General features: G+C 39.4%; 1 protein-coding gene across 3 annotated transcripts in view; it reads right to left on the bottom strand.

Moving 5' to 3' along the window:
* The window catches only part of UBE2E3 (ubiquitin conjugating enzyme E2 E3), a 99,458-nt gene that overhangs the window by 5,253 nt on the left and 71,266 nt on the right, over window positions 1-22,939 (bottom strand). For all 3 annotated transcript variants that reach the window (XM_055120820.1, XM_055120821.1, XM_055120823.1), the window contains exon 4: window positions 4,593-4,725. In XM_055120820.1, coding sequence (XP_054976795.1) covers window positions 4,593-4,725 — 133 coding nt within the window. The remainder of the gene's footprint in view (window positions 1-4,592; window positions 4,726-22,939) is intronic.

Genomic DNA, 22,939 nt, shown 5'->3' with positions numbered 1-22,939 from the left:
GGGATTAGCTTTGATCCCCTGGACAACCTGACTTCATAAGCACTGTGGGTGCAGCTCTGTGGGCACCTGACCACCACATCTGTGGGACCTACACACTGTATCACCAATCTAGATTTTGCAGGAAGTAGATCTCGGTTCAGGAAGTAAGAAAGGAGGGAAGGAGGGCGATCAACAAAATTAGTAAAAAAATAAAATACTGAGATTTCAGCAACAAATTAATATACACAGGTCAAAAACATAGTACATCTAGTACAGCATATGCCTTGCATGCAGCTGATGCAGATTCAATCCCGGTCACTAACGTCCCCTGAGCCCACCAGGAGTGACCTTTGAATGCAGAGCCAGGACTAAATCCTGAATACCACCACCTCCAGGTGTGCGCCACCCCAAATATGATACAGTATATTTGTCCAAATATTTCTGGCGAATCTAATACTTGTAGTTTGAAACTGTTAGGTATTATCTTCCATTAAAAGACAGTAAGAAGGGTTGGAGATGTAGTTCTGTAGGTAGGGTGCTTGCCCTGCATGTGACTGATCTGGGTTCAATCCTGGGCACCCCATAGGTTTCCCTGAGCTCCGTCAGGAGTGATCCTGAGCAGAGCTGGGAGTAAGTCCTGAACAAAATAAACCTTGCATACTTTCTGGTTGCTTATTTTGCTCCCCTGTTAGAACCTATTTCCAATATACAAAATAGGGTACTTAGAAATAAGTGCCACTGTTAAAAATTACAGCCACAAACTATTTTGCTGTTGTAGCACTGTTGTCCTGTTGTTCATCAATTTGCTCGAGCGGGCAAGAGTAACGTCTGCATTATGAGACTTGTTACTGTTTTTGGCACATAGAGTATGCCACGGGTAGCTTGCCAGGCTCTGCCGAGTGGGAGGGATACTCTTGGCAACTTGCCAGGCTCTCTGATAGGGATGGAGAAATCTAACCCGGGTCGGCTGCGTGCAAGGCAAATGCCCTACCTGCTGTGCTATCACTCCAGTCCATTTTGCTGTTATTTTCTAAAATACAGATTACTACTGAATGCAAAATGAACACAGTGTCCTTTTGAATGTGAATAAAATTAGTGGTTTTATTAATGTAAGGATCTGCCTAAGGATTTGTCCCTTTCATTGATCTAATGAGAGAGCCTCACACATATCTGGAGGCATTAAACAAGACAAACTTTTAAGTGCAGAGATCCTTCTCATGGGACTACACAGCAAACTGCTGAGGATGAAGAATGTACACCTCTGAGGTGAGAAACTTCAGTATCTGTAATTCAAGGTAAGTAACACTAGGGGGAACTATTGCTAACTTACTAAATTAATACAACTCCTGTTTTTTTTTTTTTAATTGAGTCACTGTGAAATACAGTCACAAAACTTTCATGTTTGAGTTTCAGTCATAAAATGATCAAACACCCATTCCTGCACCAGTGCACATTTTCCACCACCAATGTTCCCAATATTAACCCCCACTTCCAACCCTCTCCCTGCCTCTATGGCAGACAATTTCCCCCATACTCTCTCTCTACTTTTGGGCATTATGGTTTGCAATATAGATACTGAGAGGCTCTCACATTTGGTACTTTCAGCACACATCTCCCATCCCAAATGATCCCTCCAACCATCACTGATTTAGTGATCCTGTAGGATAACATTGGGTTTGTCCTTTCAGCCTTGCTGCAGGGAATTTAGGCTTATCTGGTTACACTCATCACAGTGCTCCTGAGTCACTCCCATTCCTCTGTTTATCTGTAAACTCTTCTCTGTGCTCTCCTCCCCAACCAGTTAATCACCTTTTCCCCTAATCAGATTCTGTTAACTTGTAAGATCAGATCTTTCTAGGACATTGAACTTGTACTGTAAGTTAAACATTGCTTTTCTCTGTCTTTTGCATAGTTAACTTTAAGTTAAACATTGCCTTTCTCTGTCTTTTGCATAGTTAACTTTAAAGCAATGTCTTTTCTGTATAGACACAGGAAGAAAGTTAATGTTGTGCTCTTGTAACTTGGGAGTTGATTGACTCCAAATAATATTTACTCCTGGGCATCTGTTTTCTCGACTCAGGTGCTCTTAGTTCCTAGCATCCCCAAAGCAGGGTCCTGACAAGGGACGGAATGGACCCAGCGCAAGCTGTGAGCTACTGTGGCATCAAAATGGGCCAGGCCAAAGCGCCACAATACTCAACTGTAAGTTGAGAGCATGGTCATGGACAAATGCTGTCACGATCCAAAAGTAAGGATGAAATTAGGACCCTGCTGGGGTCAGGAAGATTAACCTGGCCTGAGGACTGTGGTCTGGAATATATAGTGAGATGTCCCCAGGAAGAACCAAACTTTAAGTTTGTATCTCTTACTGTGCTCATACATAATGACATTGCTAGAAATATTAGAAGTAGATTTACTACAACTATTTAAGTGGATTACTAGTTGAGGAAAGAAGAAAGCGACACACCTTTTGGATCCTACCCTTGAGTGAATCCTAGTAATCTGGAGTAATCTCCTTAGATGAGATTTTGTTAATCTCCTGGGGGAGTGGTCTTATCCCTCTTTGCTGATTTGTTAATGCTCAACCCATCTTTGTGTCACCATCCTATGTGATTGCTATAAAAAATGAAGACTGTAGGAGAAGTAAGAGGTAAAGACACAGAAGCAGAGCACAAGGCGAAAGAGAATTGGGAAGTCATTGGAGCCAGAAGCAGGGGAAAGAAAGAGCACAAAGCAAGTGAGGCAGAGTCAGAAGTAACAGACAGTCAGAAGTAAGAGCGAGAGGGGCTCAGGAGAGAGAAGCAGAAGGGCTGGCGAGAGAGAGAAAAGCAGAAGGGGAATGGAGACTGAAATAAACTGCAATTGATACCAACCAGCCTGGCCCTCTGTTCCTTCCTTTGCCTGCCTATGCCATTGACTTCCCCGGGGTGGGGGAAGTGGCATAAGACTACCGAATGCAGGCAGGGCAGAAGTGGGAGAGAAAGAACGCGGGGCTGCCCTTCTGTGAATACACAATCCCGTCTCTAACAAAATGAACCCATAGCTCCTACAACCCCCCCCAAGTGCTAGTATAGGCACTTAGTCATTTCATACTTTTATTTTTTTTTGGCTTTTTGGGTCACACCTGGCGATGCTCAGGGCTGACTCCTGGCTCTGCACTCAGGAATCACTACTGACAGTGCTCGGGGGACCATATGGGATGCTGGGAATCAAACCAGGGTCAGCCGCGTGCAAGACAAACGCCCTACCTGCTGTACGATTACTCCAGCCCCATACATTTTATTTATTTATTTTTTAATTAGTGAATCACCGTGAGGGTACAGTTACAGATTTATCCATTTTTGTGCTCATGTTTCCCTCATACAAAGTTCAAGAACCCATCCCTTCACCAGTGCCCATTCTCCACCACAAATAAACCCAGCATCTCTCCCACCCCCCCCAATCCCATCTCCTTCCACCCCACCCTGCCACTGTGGCAGGGTATTTCCTTTTGTTCTCTCTCTAATTAGGTGTTGTGGTTTGCAATAAAGGTGTTGAGTGGCCATTGTGCTCAGACTCTAGTCTACATTCAGCATGCATCACCCTTCCCCCGCGTGACCAGCCCCATACATTTTAAATGGTACAAAACTCTACTGAAAAGAAAAACATTCACTATGAGGACATACTTTCTCCTGCTAAGTCAAGTTTCTGCAACTGGAGCCTACTTATGTTCAGGTTTCATGGCTTCACCTGTTGATGACAGCAGTGTTTCTCAACCTTTATCTAACTGTAGTTAGTCCCCTACTGGTACTGTTTTCTATGATCTCCCCATCCTACCAGCTGGACCCTAGTCTCAAGTAATGGACCTCTAGATGCATCCCACCCCACATCCTGAAATGCCCTGAAGAAAAATGGCCCCGATTGAGGGAAAAGTGGACTAGACTATTCGAAGGAGAAAACTATTCAAATAACTGTTGTGCTTAAGTTTTGCAAAGTAATTGCCAGGCACAACTCACCCCTTTTGTTGTTCATCTAATTCATATTCAGAGATAAAGAGGCACTTTCAGTTCCCACTAACTGCATTCTCCTTTTCTTTACAGTGGTTTTCTAAAATTCTCCCCATTTGATTAAGTATGTAGAATAGAATTAAAGTTTGTTAACCTTATTTCCAAAAGCTATAAAATGATTCTTTTAATTTTGCTTTAGAGTCACAACAGGCAGTGTGCTGGCTCTGTGCTCAGGGATCACTCTTGGGAGGACTGGGGGACAAAAGGTGGGTCAGGGATCCAACAGGAGTCCACCACATGAAAAGCAAGAATCTCACTGCTGTACTGTCTCTCCAGGCCCAATGGCATTTACTTTTAGGAAAGCCATTAGGATACTTAACCCATTCAATAAATCAAATTGATATGGCTTTCACAAAATATGCAAAGTAACAAGCTTATATTTACAATTAACAACCTCTCTTCAAAATCAATCTGGAAAAAGCCCTGCATTCATTTTTTTATTGTTTATGAGTTTTCATACATCAGTTCCATGAAAATCAGTTAAAAATAATCTTATTAAAACATTTAATTTCTATACTAATCTTGGAGGAGAAAAATGTCTAAAAAACAAAAAAAGTAGATTCTTACCTTTGGTGGCTTGAACGGATAATCAGATGAAAATGTGATATCCAGAAAAAACACACCACCTTCATATACAGAACCAGGTGGACCAAGTATAGTTGATCTCCATTCATAAATGTTATCTCCTTTAGGCCCAGCACTATTTAAAAGAAATATTTGTAAGTAACTCATGTTAACATTTTAAACCAACCAAAACTTAAAAGGAAAATCAGCAAACCAGAGTAAGAGGTAAGCATAAAAGAAATAAACCCCAAGGTCTGTCTTCAAGTTTATATAAGGTGCTTTGAAAATATCTCAACTTCATTTCTCACAAAAAAATTACAGGAACAAAGAACACATATGCAACTTTATCCAGAATGTACTTCTGTTAGCATTTTGCTGCATTTTCTTACACTTCTTCTTCCACCACAAAGGACTTTTATTGAGCCACTGAGAGCAATTTCAATACATAACACCGGAACCCTGCAAATGCCTGAGGGTACATTCCCTAAAACAACCCTCAATAGATACAACTCCAACTTCTTTGGATAAGTAAATGCAAAACTTTAACCTAGTTTGCAATGTAACATCATCAACCCACACCATTAACATAGTTAAAATGTTTAATTTTTCTCTAGATACATGATCCAATCTTAGGTTTATCTGTGTTCTGTGTCCACTCTCCTTTAACCAGCAGCTTTTGGGGCTTTTCTGAAAAATAGAGTTCTCTTCTTTTTGCTTTTTAAAATTTGGAGGCCATACCCGACAACGCCTAGGGGTCACTCCTGGCAGTACTGGGGAACTATATAGGGTGTCAGGGATTAAAACAAGGTCAGTCACACATATAGTTTTCTCTTCTATTTAAATGCTCACCGTTTTTAAACTTGCCAGATGTTCCCCAATATGATATGCAAATAAGGTATAGGATACATGTGATGCTGTGTTCTTCTCAGGGCATCACATTTGATAGCACATGTAATTCACTACTCCCAAACTAGTGCTGCTAATATTCATTAGTCAAAGTTCTGTCCAATTTCCCTATTGCTTACTCTCTTTACCCTACAACTTGTAAGTCACTTTAAGATCATGCAGATATATTATTCTTAATCAAGATCACTCCCAGATTTAAAAATCTACTTGTGATTCATAGGTCAACCAAACTTTTTTATACTCATGGAAAAATGGTAATTTTCTTGTTTTTTTTTTTGGGGGGGAGGGGTTGGGGTATTATCTGGCTGTGCTCAGGGCTTACTTCTGGCTGCCCTCAGTGAACCATGGGTTACAGGGGCTCAAACCCTGCCGGCGACCTGCAAATCAAGTGCCATAACTGCTGTACTACCTCTCCAGTGCCCAAAATGTAATTTTCAATTCTAGTATGTCCTCCACATTTAAGAACTGTCCCGGTACCCTCTCTACTCCTTCTTCTATGTATATCAGTAATGCACTAAGGATTCCGAGGTCCCCCTAGTCCCCACAGATCTGTAATTCATTCCTGTCTCTGTTTTGAAGCTCAAGTCATCCCAATTTGATTAGAAGGAGGCCCTACACAATGAACACTATGAAAGGCTATCATCTTTTTAAGAAGCACTTTCTTACTTATGACATAATGAGATGTTTCAGGCACCTAGCAATGGAAATCAGTCATTCCTTCAAGACCTGGCTCCTTTACGAGGGAATGTTTACAAACTACGATCTGAGGGCTCAGTGAACACTAAGCGTGTTAGAGTGCATGCCCTGCAGATTTCTGATCCCAGGCACCTCACGGTCCCTTCCCCAGCAACTCAGGGTGTAGCCATGGAGGTCCCCTCAATGCCACTAGGAAAGCTTTTCAGGTTCCCAAATACTACTGAGGTGGCCCTGGCAGACCCTACCACACCAGGGCCTGAACTGTACCACCCCAAGTATGTAAGCCACCATTCCAAACCCCGTAATAGATGTGTTGGCCTCAGGCACCATATATACAAGTTAGGAGCACCCCGTAACTGCCCCCTGCCTCCCCAAGATAATTCCAAAAAAACCCAAATCTTATTATTTATTGGCAAGGCATAGCCAGTATTCCTTAAACACTCTTCAAATGTACCTGATACACTTCCACTTCTCTTTTACATCATAAGTTATCCTGATTTTCTGAACAAATAGAAATATAAAGCTTTTTCTTTTAAGTGATCATCAGTGTAGGAATAAATGGTCTGTTTGATTTAAGATAAGTGCAGAGACTGTAGGGATAACAAGAGGCTGGAGTGTGTGATTTGCATGGAGCAGGCCAGGTTGGGTCCCAGGCACTAAGTGATCCACTGAGCTCCACAAGAACAATTTCTGAGCAACTCACCAGAAGCAGTCCCTGAACAAATAAAGCTCAGGTCAATCAACCATATTAGTTGGTTATTCGGGCATGGTTATGATGATGAAACTGTATTTTATTTATTCTGTGAACAATACACTGTGAACTGTAAATACATGCTCTAAAATCAGTTGACATAAGAAAGGGTGTAGACTCACATCCCACAGCTGCCATGTGAACACTGGCCTAACCTCACAACTATCTCAGGAGAGATAAAAGCCAAACTGCTAAAACTCACGGGCACACCAGTCTTCAGACTGAAAATTTGGGGTGCCCTTGGGAAGGGAACAGCCCAAGTGCTGCCTCTGCTGAAGCCCCCCAAAGCCAGCTAGCTCACACCCCACAGACATGCAAATGGCCCAACTCCACTCCTTCATGACTAATCTCTACAGATGTCAAGCTGACAAAAATTCCAGGTACACTGGTTTTCCGGCTGAAAACTCTGAGTTTTTTTTTCCAGAGAAAGGTCAGGCAGCCTTCCTCTCACGCCTACCACCAGAAGCTCCAGCACCCATATCCACATTTCACAGCAGCCACCATAAACAACGGCTTCGGCTCAACTACATGACAGATCTTGAGAGATACAAGCCAAGCCTCTGAGACCCATAAGCCCAGTTCTACAGATCATGGAGTTCCCGAAGCACATGACCGCGTCACACCTCCAAATTCCACAATTCACAATGCTGACAGATCGATCAGTAGGAGCACACCACATTTGATGGGAAAGTAGCACAAAACCAACTGAACTCAGTAAACAAAAACAGAAGGCTCAACAAACAGCCCTCAATGACCTTAATAACCCCACTGTAGATATACAATTTTCAGCAATTTTTTTTGACTGAAGCATTTTTCAATAGTCATTTTGCTATAATAAGCAACAACATAAATTATTTTGTGCCTGCTAAGGGGGCAGGATTATGGTTGGATGGGTTGGAAATGGGGAAAATAGAGGATGCAAGTTTACACTAGTCATGAGATTGGTGTTGGAACACTGAATGCCTCAAACAACTGTATTAAAGAATGAAAGACTCTGTAAATGACAGTGCTCAAATAAAGTTAAAATAAAAATTTTACACAATGGTGTAGAAACTGAATGGTAAAATCCAAATGTTTATGTCTCTGATAATTTTTAAAGCAGATACATATGCACAACAAATTCTTACTATTTTGACATTATAGGAAAATATTTTTGAAAACAAATACTTTACATGTGATAGTGACAGAAATGAATTATAGAAACAGCTCATCCTGTTATTATTTGAGAATCAGGTACATTCCCTAAGAGAATTTTCTTAAAAGCAATTGAGAAAATAAGGATAACTTTTATTTGGTTTCCGCCCTGCAAGCAATAGTTCCTATATTAAAAATCATACTTCCATTTCTGATAAGTGATTAGACCTAAAAACTATTTACAAAAACAATAGGTTTATCTATCTGTGATAAATTCTCTATAAGCAGTTGCTTAAAAAATTGGGGGGGGGAGGGTCTGTTTGTTTTCAGTCCACAACCAGTTGAGCTCAGGGCTCACTCTTGGAGGGGACTGGGGATTGAGCCTGGGTCTGCTGCAGGCAGGGCAGGCTCCCTACATACTTTCTCATCTCTCTAGCCAACTGGTTTTTATTTTTCACAACTAAAATTATTTTAGTTAAGAGCAGCACAAGGATTCCTATCATAGCAAAATCATTCTCTTCAATATTTACTCAATAACTACTGTTATTACAAGGGTCATAATGACTACCCTTTACAAGCACTGTAGTTATCCTCTAGAGCACAAGCTCCCAAATTTATACGGTCTATTACCTCTTTTCAAAAATAAAATAAAATAAAAGTTGCTTAGCACTACCCTAACAGACAGAAACTACCACACACCCTTGGATCTTACTGGTGTATCTCAGGAGAGAGCATTACCTACTCTAGGAAACAATGCTGTGGACTGTTTCAAATGCTGATTTCAATAATGCAGCCACTACATTTTTTTAAACAATAGTTTTAAATTCTCTGCTACTGTCATATGGTAAAGTTTAAAATATATTTCATTTCCTTTTTATCCCTATGGCAAAAAAAAATCCTTTAAAAATGAAGTAATATGTGTGTGGGGGGGTGGAGTTTGTCAACAACAAGCAGTGCTCAGGGCTTACTGCTGGCCCCGTGCTCAAGGATCACTCACAGCAGTGCTCAGGGGGACTGCAGATTTGTAATGTCAGGGATTTTAGACTGAGAGAATGCAAGGCAAATAACCTACCCACTTAACTATTTCTCTGGTCCCTAAAAATGAAGTAATTTCAAGGGCAAAAAACAATAGCTTAAATACCTGCTAAAATACGAAGTCTATGACATAAGAGAGACCACTCCATTCTTAATCGTCAAATTGTTCAAATAAATATTTCTATTTTGTATGGATTTGGAATGAAAATTTCTTATTAAACCTCTATTTTAATGTATGGTTACAAAAGTTAAAGAGCTTGAACCAAGAAGTCATTTGGTGCAACTTCAATACTCTATCCACCTCTGTCATAGCACCATAGGGTAACAGCCCATCCACCGTCCCTCCCCCAAATCTGTAAAATACAAATACTAAGACAAAATATTAAGAGAAAACTAAATACATGAAAACTCTATATTCACTGGTGAAAACGCTTTTTCTTTTCAAGTTGATCTATAACTTGGTCTATAGCTTCAATATAATTCCAATCAGTATTTCCCAGATCCAAAATTTGCATCAAATAGATCATAGCCTAGAAATAAACAAAACTACCCAAATAATACAAAATAAACAAAAACTATTTTCTTTTACAAACAAGAACTAAAATAGGCCACAAACTTACATAAAATGAAAAATTATAAAACTAGAATATAACAAAACCTAGACCCTGGATATGGCTATAATGCAACACTAAAGGCACAATGATGCGATTAAAAAAATCCATAAAATTATTAAATTTAAAGTCTTCTACAAAAAATGCCAAAAGAATGGAACAGTTAATACTAGACGAAAGTATTTGCAAAAGACACATCTGACAAAGAATCGTTATTCACGATACAGACAAAGAAACTGAAAACTGCAATAGCAAATAGTCAAGGGGATTTAAAAATAGAGGGGCTGCACAGTACAGAGGACAGGCACTTGCCTTGCACATGTCCAACCTGGGCTCAATCTCCAGTAGATGGTCCCCAAGCAACCACCAGGAGTGATCCCAGAGCAGAAAATCAGGAATAAGCAATGAGCACTGCCAGGTGTGGCCCAAAAGCCAATTAAAAAATGGACTGAAAACCTGAATACCACCAAAGTGACAAATGGTAAATATATGAAAAAATATCCAGTATCATGTACTTTATGGATTGATGCTTGTGTTTCCCAAAAATATTCATGTTGAAGTTTAATCCCACAGTGCATTAGGAAATGGGTCTTTGGGAAGTGTTTAGTTCCTGAGGATGTAGCCTTCAAGGACAGGATAAGCTCTCTTCTCAAAGAATCTCAGAGCATCCTTGCCTCTTCTACCATGGAAGGACACAGGCATACAACAGGCAACCAAAAACCATTGAGTTCTCACCAGACTAATACTTATGAGCTCCCAACTTCAGAACGGCAACAAATTTCTGGTATTTATAGGCTAATCAATCTAACGCAGTTATGTTGCCAGAGAACTGCAAAAACTAAAATGAGACACTACCCGTATACCTATTAGGATTTCAAAATCCAAAAGGTGGACAAGTGCTGGTGAGACTGCAGAGCTAAAGAACTCTTTTACTGCTGGTAGAAAAATATATCCAGATAAAAACTGTACATGAAAGTTTATAGCAGCTTTGTTTATAATGGCCTAAACTGCACTGCACTGTAGCACTGTTCATCGATTTGCTCAAGCGGGCACAAGTAACGTCTCACTGTGAGACTTCTTATTATGTTTTTGGCATCAAATATGCCATGAGTAGCTTGCCAAGCTCTGTCATGCGGGTGGGATACTCTCGGTAGCTTGCTGGGCTCTCTGAGAGAGATGAAGGAATCAAACCCGGGTAGGCCGCGTGCAAGGCAAACTAAGAAACAATAAAAATTGCTTTATAATTTATGGATAAACTGTAGTTCATCAGCAAAGAAAGGAGTTATCAAGTCATGAAAAGACATGGAAAAAAATAAACAATATTAATAAGTGAAATAAGTCAATCTGGAAAGAGCCATATATTGTTTAATTTTAATTTTACATGCCATCTCATAAACATAAACCTATGTTTATATTTAAACATATAAAAGATCTATAAAAGACCTGTGGTTGCCAGAATTACACAGGGAGGAAGAATTGACTAGGCAGAGCACAGAGGGTCTTTAGGATAGTGTATTCTGTGTGAAACAATAATGGTGAAAACTTAAACACCTGTCAAGACCCATAGAATACGAAGAGAGAAACTTTAATTTGCGAACTTTAATCATGGTATGTCAATGGAGGCCCATCAGCTTTAATATGCACACTACTGAATGGGTGAGAATGGGGAATACTAGTAATTAGAAAAACACCATGTGAGGGGCAACAAGTTCTGTGAACCTAAACTTGCACTCAAAAAAAAGTTCACTGATTAGAAAAAATACAACAGATAAAGCAAATGCATGTTTCTACATTAAACAATTTCAATTATAGAAAGAGATGTATTAGAAAAATTTCTTTTGGCGCCATCCTGCTGCACTCAGCAGTGAAGAATCCTGGCTGGCAGTCACCACAACATCAGAGAATGCTCTGGACCCCAAACTGAGCCAATAACACCAGGGTGCCCCAGACTGAGCAGGTGCAGTCTGTCTTCTCCAGAAGGAATCCCAGCAACTATGAGCTTCTACAAACATGGCTCCAGTATGTGGGGACCAGGACTATTTCTCTAAACTGTGTGGCCGCTTTTGCGGCCATTTGACCTTTGCCAATATACAAAAAAAGCACTCAGCAATGACTCCTCTGAACCAGAACGGCCATGATCCCAGAGGCACACAGACCAATTTCGGAACGCAGAGGCTGCTGACAAAAGGAGAGGTTGCTTCTTGGATTGTGAACTAAGCTACAACCCGGTGCTGCCATGGGAGGGGAAGGGTTTTGTCCCTTGGCCTTAAGTTCCCCTTTGTGGCAGCATGGCGACCGCCACCTTTCAGAGCCAATTGGACAGGGAGGTAGGAGCTTGCAGTGATGGGGTGTGTGGGAAATCTCACGATGGGGGGACGGAACTGGCCCTGCTCCCTGCCCAGATGAGACCCTGAGTGGCCGCCCACAAATGGCTCCTCCACTCCTGACCAGCCACGATCCCAGAGGCACACAAACCAATCTCGGAACACAGAGGCTGCTGGCAGAAATACCTCTGGACTTAATTACTAAAATACCAGAATTCCAAAACTGTGAGGCTGCTGTCACGGCCATGAGACATCATACGCTCTTCACTATCAGCAATAGAAAACATATGATCTAATGATGCCTTTCCGACAGGTCTGATTGCTGGGGGAAAATTCCAAATAATAATAGTGGGTTTTCTGTTGAAAACTGAATGTAATCAAAGTAAAGAGAGAATAAAGTGAAAATCATCTGCCACACAGGCGGGGGAGGGGTGGGATGGAGGATATACTGGGGTTCTTGGTGGTGGAACATGTGCACTGGTGAAGGGATGGGTGTTTGATCATTGTATGACTGAGACTTAAACCTGAAAGCTTTGTAACTGTTCTCACAGTCAGTCAATATTAAAAAAAAAAAAGGAAAGAAAATTTCTTTTAAAATCTGGAAATTTGGAACACATTTTAACTTCAAAAATATAAATGCTGGTTTCAAATCTAGCTCACAAAAGTCACAATCATTTCCCCTTAATGTTAAAGGAAGTACTGTATATTTATGCAATTAAAAACTACTGAAAAGAAATGCTGTGGAGCAGGTTCAACATTTAAAGAATACATAACCCACAATGTTCTCAGCTTAACTATTCAGACAAATTTAGCAGCTGTTCATCCAGGTTTAATTTTTGACTAATTTTTCAAACACACCCTCAAAATCAAGGCAAGCAGAGGAGCCAAAATAAAGAGAGTCTTGTTCAAGAGAATGAAATGAGTCAAAGAGAGAATAAAGAGCAACCAACACTGTGAAAATGAAGACCATATATGCACAACAGGTAGGCACATGGACAGGAATCCTGAAGAGGACAGGCCCACTGGTCAACAGTATTAAGGAAGAGGAGTGGCTATGATTAAAAACAGAAAACAGGGAGATAAACAAGGACAGGGAATTCTTGTGATGGTTAGCAAGTGAAAAGGAAGACTGTGAAGATGAATGCAGAGAAAGACATAATCCAGCGATAAGCCAGGGAACACCAAAAAGATAAGCCAAGGAACACCAAAGATTTCCAGAAAATCATGGGAGATTTGGAGCAGATTCTCCTCAGCCTCAAAAGAAACCAATCCCACTGACACTACAGCTGGGTCTCAAACTATGGAACAATTAAGTACCTATTATTTTAAGTAACCCAAAACAACCAATAATAAAAACCTAACTGATCAATTCTGCTGTTTGTTTTTTCCCTTAACAATGTTTAAAAATTCAACATTATTGATGAATACCAACAATATTATCTTACAGCATTCAAGCTATTTCCAAGTGTTTTTAAAATTCAGATGTTAAAAAAACAATTAGCATATATCCTATACAGTTAAGGTCAAAAAGTCACACTCAAAATGGTTTAAAATATTTAAAAGCCACACTTAAATTAAAATGTTTTAATTGCCTTTTGACATCACTTTGGTCCCAATTGTTATGTTATACAAGGTATTTTTACAAGGTAATCCATACACTCATTTTCTTATAAAATGTGGCTGCAGAGGTCACCTTTCTCTTCTACAACTTACCAGCTGGATTCAATCAAATAAAAAAATAGCTGGAAATAACATTTCAAGCACTGTTGAAATTAGTCACAATTAATTACACAATATTTACACTGTGCAAACTATATGCAATAGCTCAATGATTTATATTTAAAGCCTGAACACAAAATCATTTTATTTGGAAAATACATTTTTAAACTTGAAAATAGGTAAGCGAAATTTTAGACAAGGTAATATTAAACACAAAAAAGCAGCCATGCAGGCAACAAAGAACTGCTATACAAACTATATAAATCTGTTCTCTATTTCAACTCTACATAATAGAGCGTTCTACTATATTAGATTAAATATTGAATTAGATATTGTACATTTCTGGCTACAGAAGGAATGCCTCGGAATGATAATTTTACTTTAAAGTAGTTAATACTGGAAATCAAAACCAATCATTATTAATACAAGGCAAGCATCACTGTTCAACAGAATCTCATGTCTGTACGTTCATATCTATTATTATGGTCAAGGGGCACCAAGAGAATACAACTTCTCTTGGGGCACGTGCTACCAATAAACCAACTCCATACGGATGTAGAACGAAAAACGAATCAAGAAATTGGTGTTGCCCAATATTCGGTTATCTGTAACACATGCAACTGAGTTTAGACATGTAGCACAAACCAGAGACACAGTCAATTCACAAAATGTACAGTTTATTTTTAGTATTAGAATTGCTCATCCACTAAACACTTTAAAGGTAATGTCAGAAGGCTAGACTCCTTAAAGAGAACTTGGGAATTAGAATGTATGGCATTAACTCTTAATCACGGTCTTAAATTTGTCACTGGTTCAATGGACTTATGTCTATACACATCTTATTTTCAAAACTAACATAATTTCACTGAAGACCTATTTATAAATGCCTGATGCTATACTGGACAATGTGGTCAATGGCTACTAGAATTAATACAAATAATTCAGTCTAAAACTAAATAAAGAATAACTGGACCTTACTGCTTATGTGGATTTTCTGACATAAGAGATTTTCATCTCAGCATCTTAGACATGAGTATTTAGTATTTAGTAGAAAATGGAGAAAAAGCAAGGCCCTCAAATTTAAACATATCTTTAGGAAAGAATGCAGTGACTTAGCTCCACCGAGATGCGACCCAGGTGGCCACACGTTTGTGTAGCCGCTCTGCGGCTGATTGACCACGATCCAGAGGCCAGCTAGACTACTTCTGGTACCCAGCAGCTGCTTGCAGCAATGTCTCTAGACTGTGAACTAAGCCACAGCCCCAAGCTGCCGAGGAGAGGAAAGGTCTTTCTTTCTCGGCTTTCCGCCCCCCTTTTCAGGGAAAGACGGCGTGGCATCCGCCATTTTATAAGGACCATTAAGGAGGTATGAACTTGGAGGCACAGAAAGAAAATATGATATGAACTTGCAACAGTGAGAGGCGTGTGTGATCTCGGGACGGGGGCGATATGGGTGCGCTCTCTGCCGAGACCCGGGTGGCCACATGTTTGTGGGGCCGCCCTGCGGCTGATCGACCAGATCCAGAGGCCAGCAAGACTACTTTTGGTAACAGCAGCTGCTTGCAGCAATGTCTCTAGACTGTGAACTAAGCCATAGCCCCATGCTGCCCCAAGAAGGGAAATGATGCAATTTCTAATATAAATCTCCCTAGACTTAGCTACTAAATACTAAAATACAGAAATCCTAAACTGCATGGCCGCTATTGCAGCCGCGCAACTTCATATCTCTTCATTCTCAACAATGGAAAACTAATTATCAAATGCTTTCTTTTCAGCAGGGCTGCTTTTTTGGGGGAAACTACAATAGTGAGTTTTGTGTTGAAATATGGAATGTAATCAAGGTAAAGAGAAAGTGAACTGAAATTTATCAGCAATGCAGGCGGGGGCGGGGGGTGGGAGGTGGGAGGTATACTGGGGTTTCTGATGGTGGAATATGTGCATTGGTGAAGGGACGGGTGTTCGAGCATTGTATAACAGACACAATCCTGAAAGCTTTGTAACATTCCACAGGGTGTTTCAATAAAATAAATAAATAAAAAAAAAGAATACAGTGACTTAGACAATTGAGACAGTTCACTATAATCTCTGTTTTAGTGTACATTTCAAATACTAGAGTAGTATTAGTTTAGTTTGGGGGCCACATCTAGTGGTGCTCAGGGTGTACTCATGGTTTTGTGCTCACTCCTAGCAGTGTGCAGGGGATCATGCAATGCCAGAGATCAAACATGAGACTCCTTTATATAAACATACACTCTAGCCTGTTGAGCGATTTTCTTAGGCGCCTCTAAAATAAAAGTTAATCAATAGGTCTTCAGGTTCCCAACGAAGATTTAAAAAAAACATTCAACTTAGTGTTAAGATAGTGAAAAATGACAGTTTTAATGTACAGAAGATAATAATAAATATATCACACTTAAGTAATTCTATTTTCAGCACAAGATAAATATCAAATATAATGCTAAATGAAAAGACTGAATTGTGTACAGATACCATTTAAGTAAGCATTTATTAAGAGAAATCAATTTACTGACTCTTCCAAATGAATTTTAAAGCCATGAATCCACATAAATATATTAATCTCTAGGTTCTCCAAAATAAAAATGCAAAACATTACCAAATCCATTAGGTATTTCATGTCATTAAAGGTGACTGATTCGGTAATAGCTTCTAATAGTAAATACTTAAAAATGGCATATATGCCTCATATAATTTGTATTAAGTTTTTTGCTCCAGCTGTTGTGTACATTATACAGTAACCCCTCCCTAACTTTGGATGTTTCTGAAGGGAACTCTCCTGAAAAAGATAGCAGGTGATAGATGAGATGAACTTTAAACTCATTTCATTATATAACAATCATTTAGTTCACATTACACCACTGGAGATCACATCACTTACATGACACCGACAGGAGGGGAAACATAAATGACACTAAATGCAAGTTCTAAAAAGAGGTGTTTAAGAAATACATAAGGAATCACTTAAAGAATAAATACTACATTTTAAAGTCTACATGAGTAAAAACACCCCATGATTCAGAAATTCCTCAGAAAACTGTGATTACAGGGCTTTCCTATAAAGAAATGGATTCTTTTCATACAAGATGTAGAGGAGATTCCTACACATACTCACACTCAGTCTATTATATATAGGAATCACCCCTTACCAGTTTACCATCTTTATATAAACAAATAGCTGCAAGTGCTTGTGTAAGTTCTTTGGTCCTTTTACAGGTCATACTGACTTCTAAAACTGTAATTTTTAAATCTTCTCTTCTTTCTGCATATCGGAGGTGACATATAAAGTGACTTTCTATTTCTCCCCAGTCTTGATAATCCTGCCACTTTCTAAAAGACCTTCTACTTAAATTTTTGCTGAAATCAATTACGTTGAACATACTCGTGAGAAAGCATTATGTACCATCCAATTAAACTGTAAATAAGCTTGCAGCTTGTGAGAAACAATAATCATTAAAAGAATTACTATTTCTGGTAATCAGTTGTAGCACGCACTGTAGCACTGTTGCGGTGTTGTTCATCGATTTGCTCCAGCGGGCACCAGTAACGTCTCCATTGTGAAACTTATTACTGTTTTTGGCATATCCAATACACCACAGGTAGCTTGCCAGGCTCTGCCGTGTGGGCGAGATACTCTCGGTAGCTTGCTAGGGTGTCCGAAAGGCACGGTGAAATAGAACCCAAGTCAGCTGCATGCTACATGCTGTGCTATTAAAAAAACCAACAAACTGATAAAAAAAAAAGTATTTAAATAACCAGTCTTCTCTCAATATAAATACCATAATGCTTTCTTGATCCATCACCATTATCATGTTAAAAATTACTATTAAGCATGCCTCAAGGGCTGGAGCAATAGCACAGTGGGTAGGGCATTTGCCTTGCATAAGGCCAACCAGGGTTGGATTCCCAGCATTCCATATGGTCCCCTGAGCACCATCAGGAGTAATTCCTGAGCATACAGCCAGGAGTAACCCCTGTGCATTGCTGGGTGTGACCCAAAAACAAACAAACCAAAACATACACACACACAAACACACACACACACACACAAACAAACAGATAGCTCAGTGGTAAAGCACCAGTGGAAGCAGGAGGTCATGAATTTGATCCCCAGCATAGCACTGCCATCTTTCAACCTGGCACTGCAACAAAATATACGACCTCTTTCACAACACAAAAAGGTGTGTGAGCAATGTTAGGAGCCCTGTGAAGTACTGAAACCAAAATCTGCACAAATACCACAGCTAAAAACATATGACTTGTGGTAAGCAGGTGCAAAGCACAGCAACCAAGTATGTGTCACCATGGATTGGTGCAAAGCAAACATAAAGGAGGAGGAAAGGAGAATAAATAATAAGTAAATGTGTAGCCACTACTATAAAGCTTGCACTTTGTCCATATAATGCTATCCAAATGCAGTGAAGTATATTGTGTACAATCATGACAAAATCTAGTCCTAATATTCTTCAGTATGAATCACGTTAAAATATAAATGAAACATTTCAAAAATTATAACTATACAAGGTGACATCTTTTTAAAAAAGAAATTATGCCTGTTCAATGGGCTGGAGCGATAGCACAATGGGTAGGGCGTTTGCCCTGCATGAGGCCGACCTGGGTTCGATTCCTCCGTCCCTCTCGGAGAGTCCGGCAAGCTACCGAGAGTATCTCGCCCTCACAGCAGAGCCTGGCAAGCTACCGTGATGTATTCGATATGCCACAAACAGTAACAACAAGTCTCAGAATAGAGACATTACTGGTGCCTGCTCAAGCAAATTGATGAGCAACAGGTTAACAGTGGTACAGTGATGCCTGTTCAAATAACTCAAGAGCACTTTGAGCAACTACTACACCTCAAGGATGCATAAACTGTGAGGATGCTTATGATGAAATTAAACACCAAGACCTACAAGCATACTGTTCCTAGCTATTTCTATACTAGCTCATGATGATGAGCTCACATTTAGTTTTTTAAAAAAAAAAATTTTTTTTTAATATCCACATTCACTGTGGACTATAGTAACTGACTTCACTAAAATACACTCAAAAAACTGGTCTGGAGTAGTCAATAGCAGGCAGAGTAAGGGATTTCCTTAATTCCACCCCCCTAAACCAAAACCAAGAGAATATTTACAACAGAAATCTAGCTCCCTACTCATCATAGCAGAGTCTCAAAAGCACCACAAAGGTGGGAAGAGAGAGGCTCATGAAGATGGCATAGCCAGAGCAAGGGAAACAGTGGCCACACAAGCCTGGCAGAAGAGAGATACAATGGACACAAGGAAAGTGATAATGATAAATCCACTACAAGCATCATACTCACAGACGGAAAACTGAAAACCATTTCCTCTGAAGCAGTTGAGGATGCACACTATTAGGACTTTTATTCAAGACAGTACTAGAAGTCCTAGTCACAACAATCTAATTATTATTAATCAGATTAATAATAATACTGCTACTATTTGAAAATACTTAAAAATATCCTGTATTCTCAGACCACAAACCATAAGGTACATTGAAGACAAGGTCGGCAAAACCGTCTATGATATTGAAGATAAAGTTATCTTCAAAGATGACATGCAACTGGCCAACCAAGTGAAAACAGAGATAAACAAATGGGACTACATTAAACTAAAAAGCTTCTGCATCACAAAAGATACAGTGACCAGAATACAAAGACTATCTACAGAATGGGAAAGGATATTTACATAATACCCATCAGATAAGGGGTTGATATCAATGGTATATAAAGCACTGGTTGAACTCTACAAGAAGAAAACATCCAACCCCATCAGAAAATGGGGCGAAGAAATGAACAGAAACTTTCCCAAGGAAGAGATATGAATGGCCAAAAGGCACATGAAAAAGTGTTCTACATCACTAATCATCAGGGAGATGCAGATCAAAACAACCATGAGATACCACCTCACACCACAGAGATTAGCATACATCCAAAAGAACAAAAGCAACCACTCGTTGGAGAGGATGTAGGGAGAAAGGGACCCTTCTACACTGCTGGTGGGAATGCCAACTGGTTCAGCCCTTTTGTAAAACAATATGGACGATTCTCAAAAAATTAGAAATTGAGCTCCCATTTGACCCAGCAATACCACTGCTGGGAATATATCCCAGAGAAGCAAAAAAGTATAGTCAAAACGACATCTGCACTTATATGTTCACTGCAGCACTGTTTACAGATTAGCCAGAATCTGGAAAAAACCCGAGTGTTCTAGAACAGATGACTGGTTGAAGAAACTTTGGTACATCTATACAATGGAATACTATGCAGCTGTTAGAAAAAATGAGGTCATGACGTTTGCATATAAGTGGATCAACATGGAAAGTATCATGCTAAGTGAAATGAGTCAGAGAGAGACAGACATAGAAAGATTGCACTCATCTGTGGAATATAGAATAACAGAGTAGGAGACTAACACCCAAGAATAGTAGAAATAAGTACCAGGAGGTTGACTCCATGGCTTGGAAGCTGGTCTCACAGTCTGGGGAGAGGGCAACTCAGATAGAGAAGGGAACACCAAGTAAAATGTGGTTCGAAGCCATGTGGGGGAAGGGTGATGCGTGCTGAATGCAGACTAGAGACTGAACACAATGGCCACTCAACATCTTTATTACAAACCACAACACCTAATTAGAGAGAGAGAACAAAAGGGAATACCTTGCCACAGTGACAGGGTGGGGTGAGGGGGAGATGGGATTAGGGAGGGTGGGAGGGATGCTGGGTTTATTTGTGGTGGAGAATGGGCACTGGTGAAGGGATGGGTTCTTGAACTTTGTATGAGGGAAACATGAGCACAAAAATGTATAAATCTGTAACTGTACCCTCATGGTGATTCACTTATTAAAAATAAATAAATAAATAAATCCTGTATTCAGGGATCAGAAGAATTCACTGTAAAAATCACCACTTGCCTATACAAGGCCCCCTCCACATATACATGTATATATACACACACATGCACACATATACCCACACACAGGCACAATGAAATATACATATATGAATGAATATATATGTATAAGTAAAATCCAGCCATTTACAATAATATGAAAGGAACTAGAAGGTATTATATGCTTAATGAAGTTAGAAGAAGAAATAACATCATTAGATTTTACTCACATGCAGTAAACTTAACAAAAATGAAAGAAATAAAATACTGTAAGAACAAAATAGTGGTTACAACAAAGGGAAGGAAGTGGATAAATTAAATAAACACAAACAATGCTATACTGGACAAAACCTAGAAAGTTGCTTTATATGAGATGGCAGCACATTCCAAACTTGATTTAAAAGAACATAAGCATGAAACCTATATGTTATAAGCCAGTATTACTTTAACAACAACAACAACAATTCAGTAAACTTTTAATGTTTACTTCTCTTTAGAAGAAGTTATTCTTTCCAGGAAATTCCTGGCTCCTGACAAACAAACACAGTGATATGGTATCAACAATGCCTATCCTTCACTTCAAATTGCTAACTCAAGCACCTATTAATTACACTTTCTCCTCCTATCAATCTCTATTCTCAACTGCAGCCTACAGAGTTCTGTTATTTCCTAGAACACAGGAAACAGGACAGAAATAATCAGCATTCAAAAAAGTTTTTTTTTAAACAAGGTTATTAATGATGGCATGGTTTTGGAATACTCTTGAATATATTTAATTATATTAAGCACCTGGAGCGATAGCACAGTGGTAGGGCATTCGCCTTTCACAAGGCTGACCTGTGTTCGATTCCTCCGCCCCTCTCGGAGAGCCTGGCAAGCTACCCGTGGCATACTGGATATGCCAAATGCAGTAACAATAAGTCTCACAATGAGAGACGTTACTGATGCATGCTCGAACAGATCGATGAACAACGGGATAACAGTGACAGTGACCTCAAATGCTGCATGGACATAAGTGAACTAGATGAGAAATGAAAGCAACCCTAGTAATTAGAAAAATGTATTACAGTAAAAACAGCCATTGAAACTACAGTAACCATCTGCACTGACTGAGCACTTGCATTCTGACAGGAATAACTATGCTGAATGCTGTATATCTCGTTTAACCAACACCATGATGTAACAGGCACTATATCAGACAGGCATTACTATCTCAGTACCATATGAAAAAAACCAAGGCTCACAGCACTTAAAATGTTGTTTCCTTAATGGCATACATCTACTATAAAAGCAGATAATGTGGGTCTCAGTAAAGGGAATTCAATTATAATCGTATCCATTTCTTTTAAAACTCCAGTTATTTTGTAAGTAAACAGGTGCATTCTGCGTGCTTTGGAAAACGTCCTATTTCAAAAGGCTGTAAATACTTAGGAGTTGACCATTTACTAGACAGAAATAAGACAGTGGTGGGAGGGAGATGACTTAGCAAACAATATAGAAAACTAATTCTACTGAGAAAGTTATCTCAAAATTATCTTTAGTGGTGTGTAATAAGTTATTTAATCCCTCCATCCCCCAGAATGACCCCTCTTGTGGAAAACTTAAGAACTTTTGACATCTGATGAACAAGTACTGCTTACTTACTCATACTGTGTCTTTTGATTATATTTAATTATATTTAATTTAATTTGAATCTAGAAGATTCACTTTGAGCTTTTACAAAGGGTATAGTATTTTGCATACACCCCCCAGGAGATTCAAGGAGAAGCAAAGAAATTTATTCACTCAAAATCTGTACTCCATTACTTTGTGTTAGGAAACTAAAGATAATGGTCACTGCTTCCGGGGATATGGATGACTTGCTAAGGATATACATATTGCCCAAATGCATGGATAGGGAGTGGAGGGGAGTGGAGGGGAAAGAAAAATGTAACAAATGATGCAAAACACATACCTTTGCTCATCCCAGGGCCAAGTGACCTAGTTAGGAAAACGAGAGAAAATTCAGAGGAATCAATACTCGCTATGATATCTGAAACACCCAGTGGGAGGAAACTAGAGGGCTGGAGGGAAGATGGGATAGTACCCGCAAATGCCTTGGGGCAATAATGAGCATGGTAAGTGCCTTGAAAGTAAGGTTACTGTGGCATAAGCTAAGAGAACATAAGGCCATGTGTAAAAAAAAAAAAAAAGAAAAAGAGATAAAACTGATGAGGAAAATAGAAATAAATGGGAGTACAAGACCTTGTCA

Source organism: Sorex araneus, chromosome X (genome assembly GCF_027595985.1).
Source record: "Sorex araneus isolate mSorAra2 chromosome X, mSorAra2.pri, whole genome shotgun sequence".
NCBI classification, from domain to species: Eukaryota; Metazoa; Chordata; class Mammalia; order Eulipotyphla; family Soricidae; genus Sorex; species Sorex araneus.
Note: the sequence above shows the minus strand (reverse complement) of the source record. Positions and strands in the feature narration are given on the sequence as shown.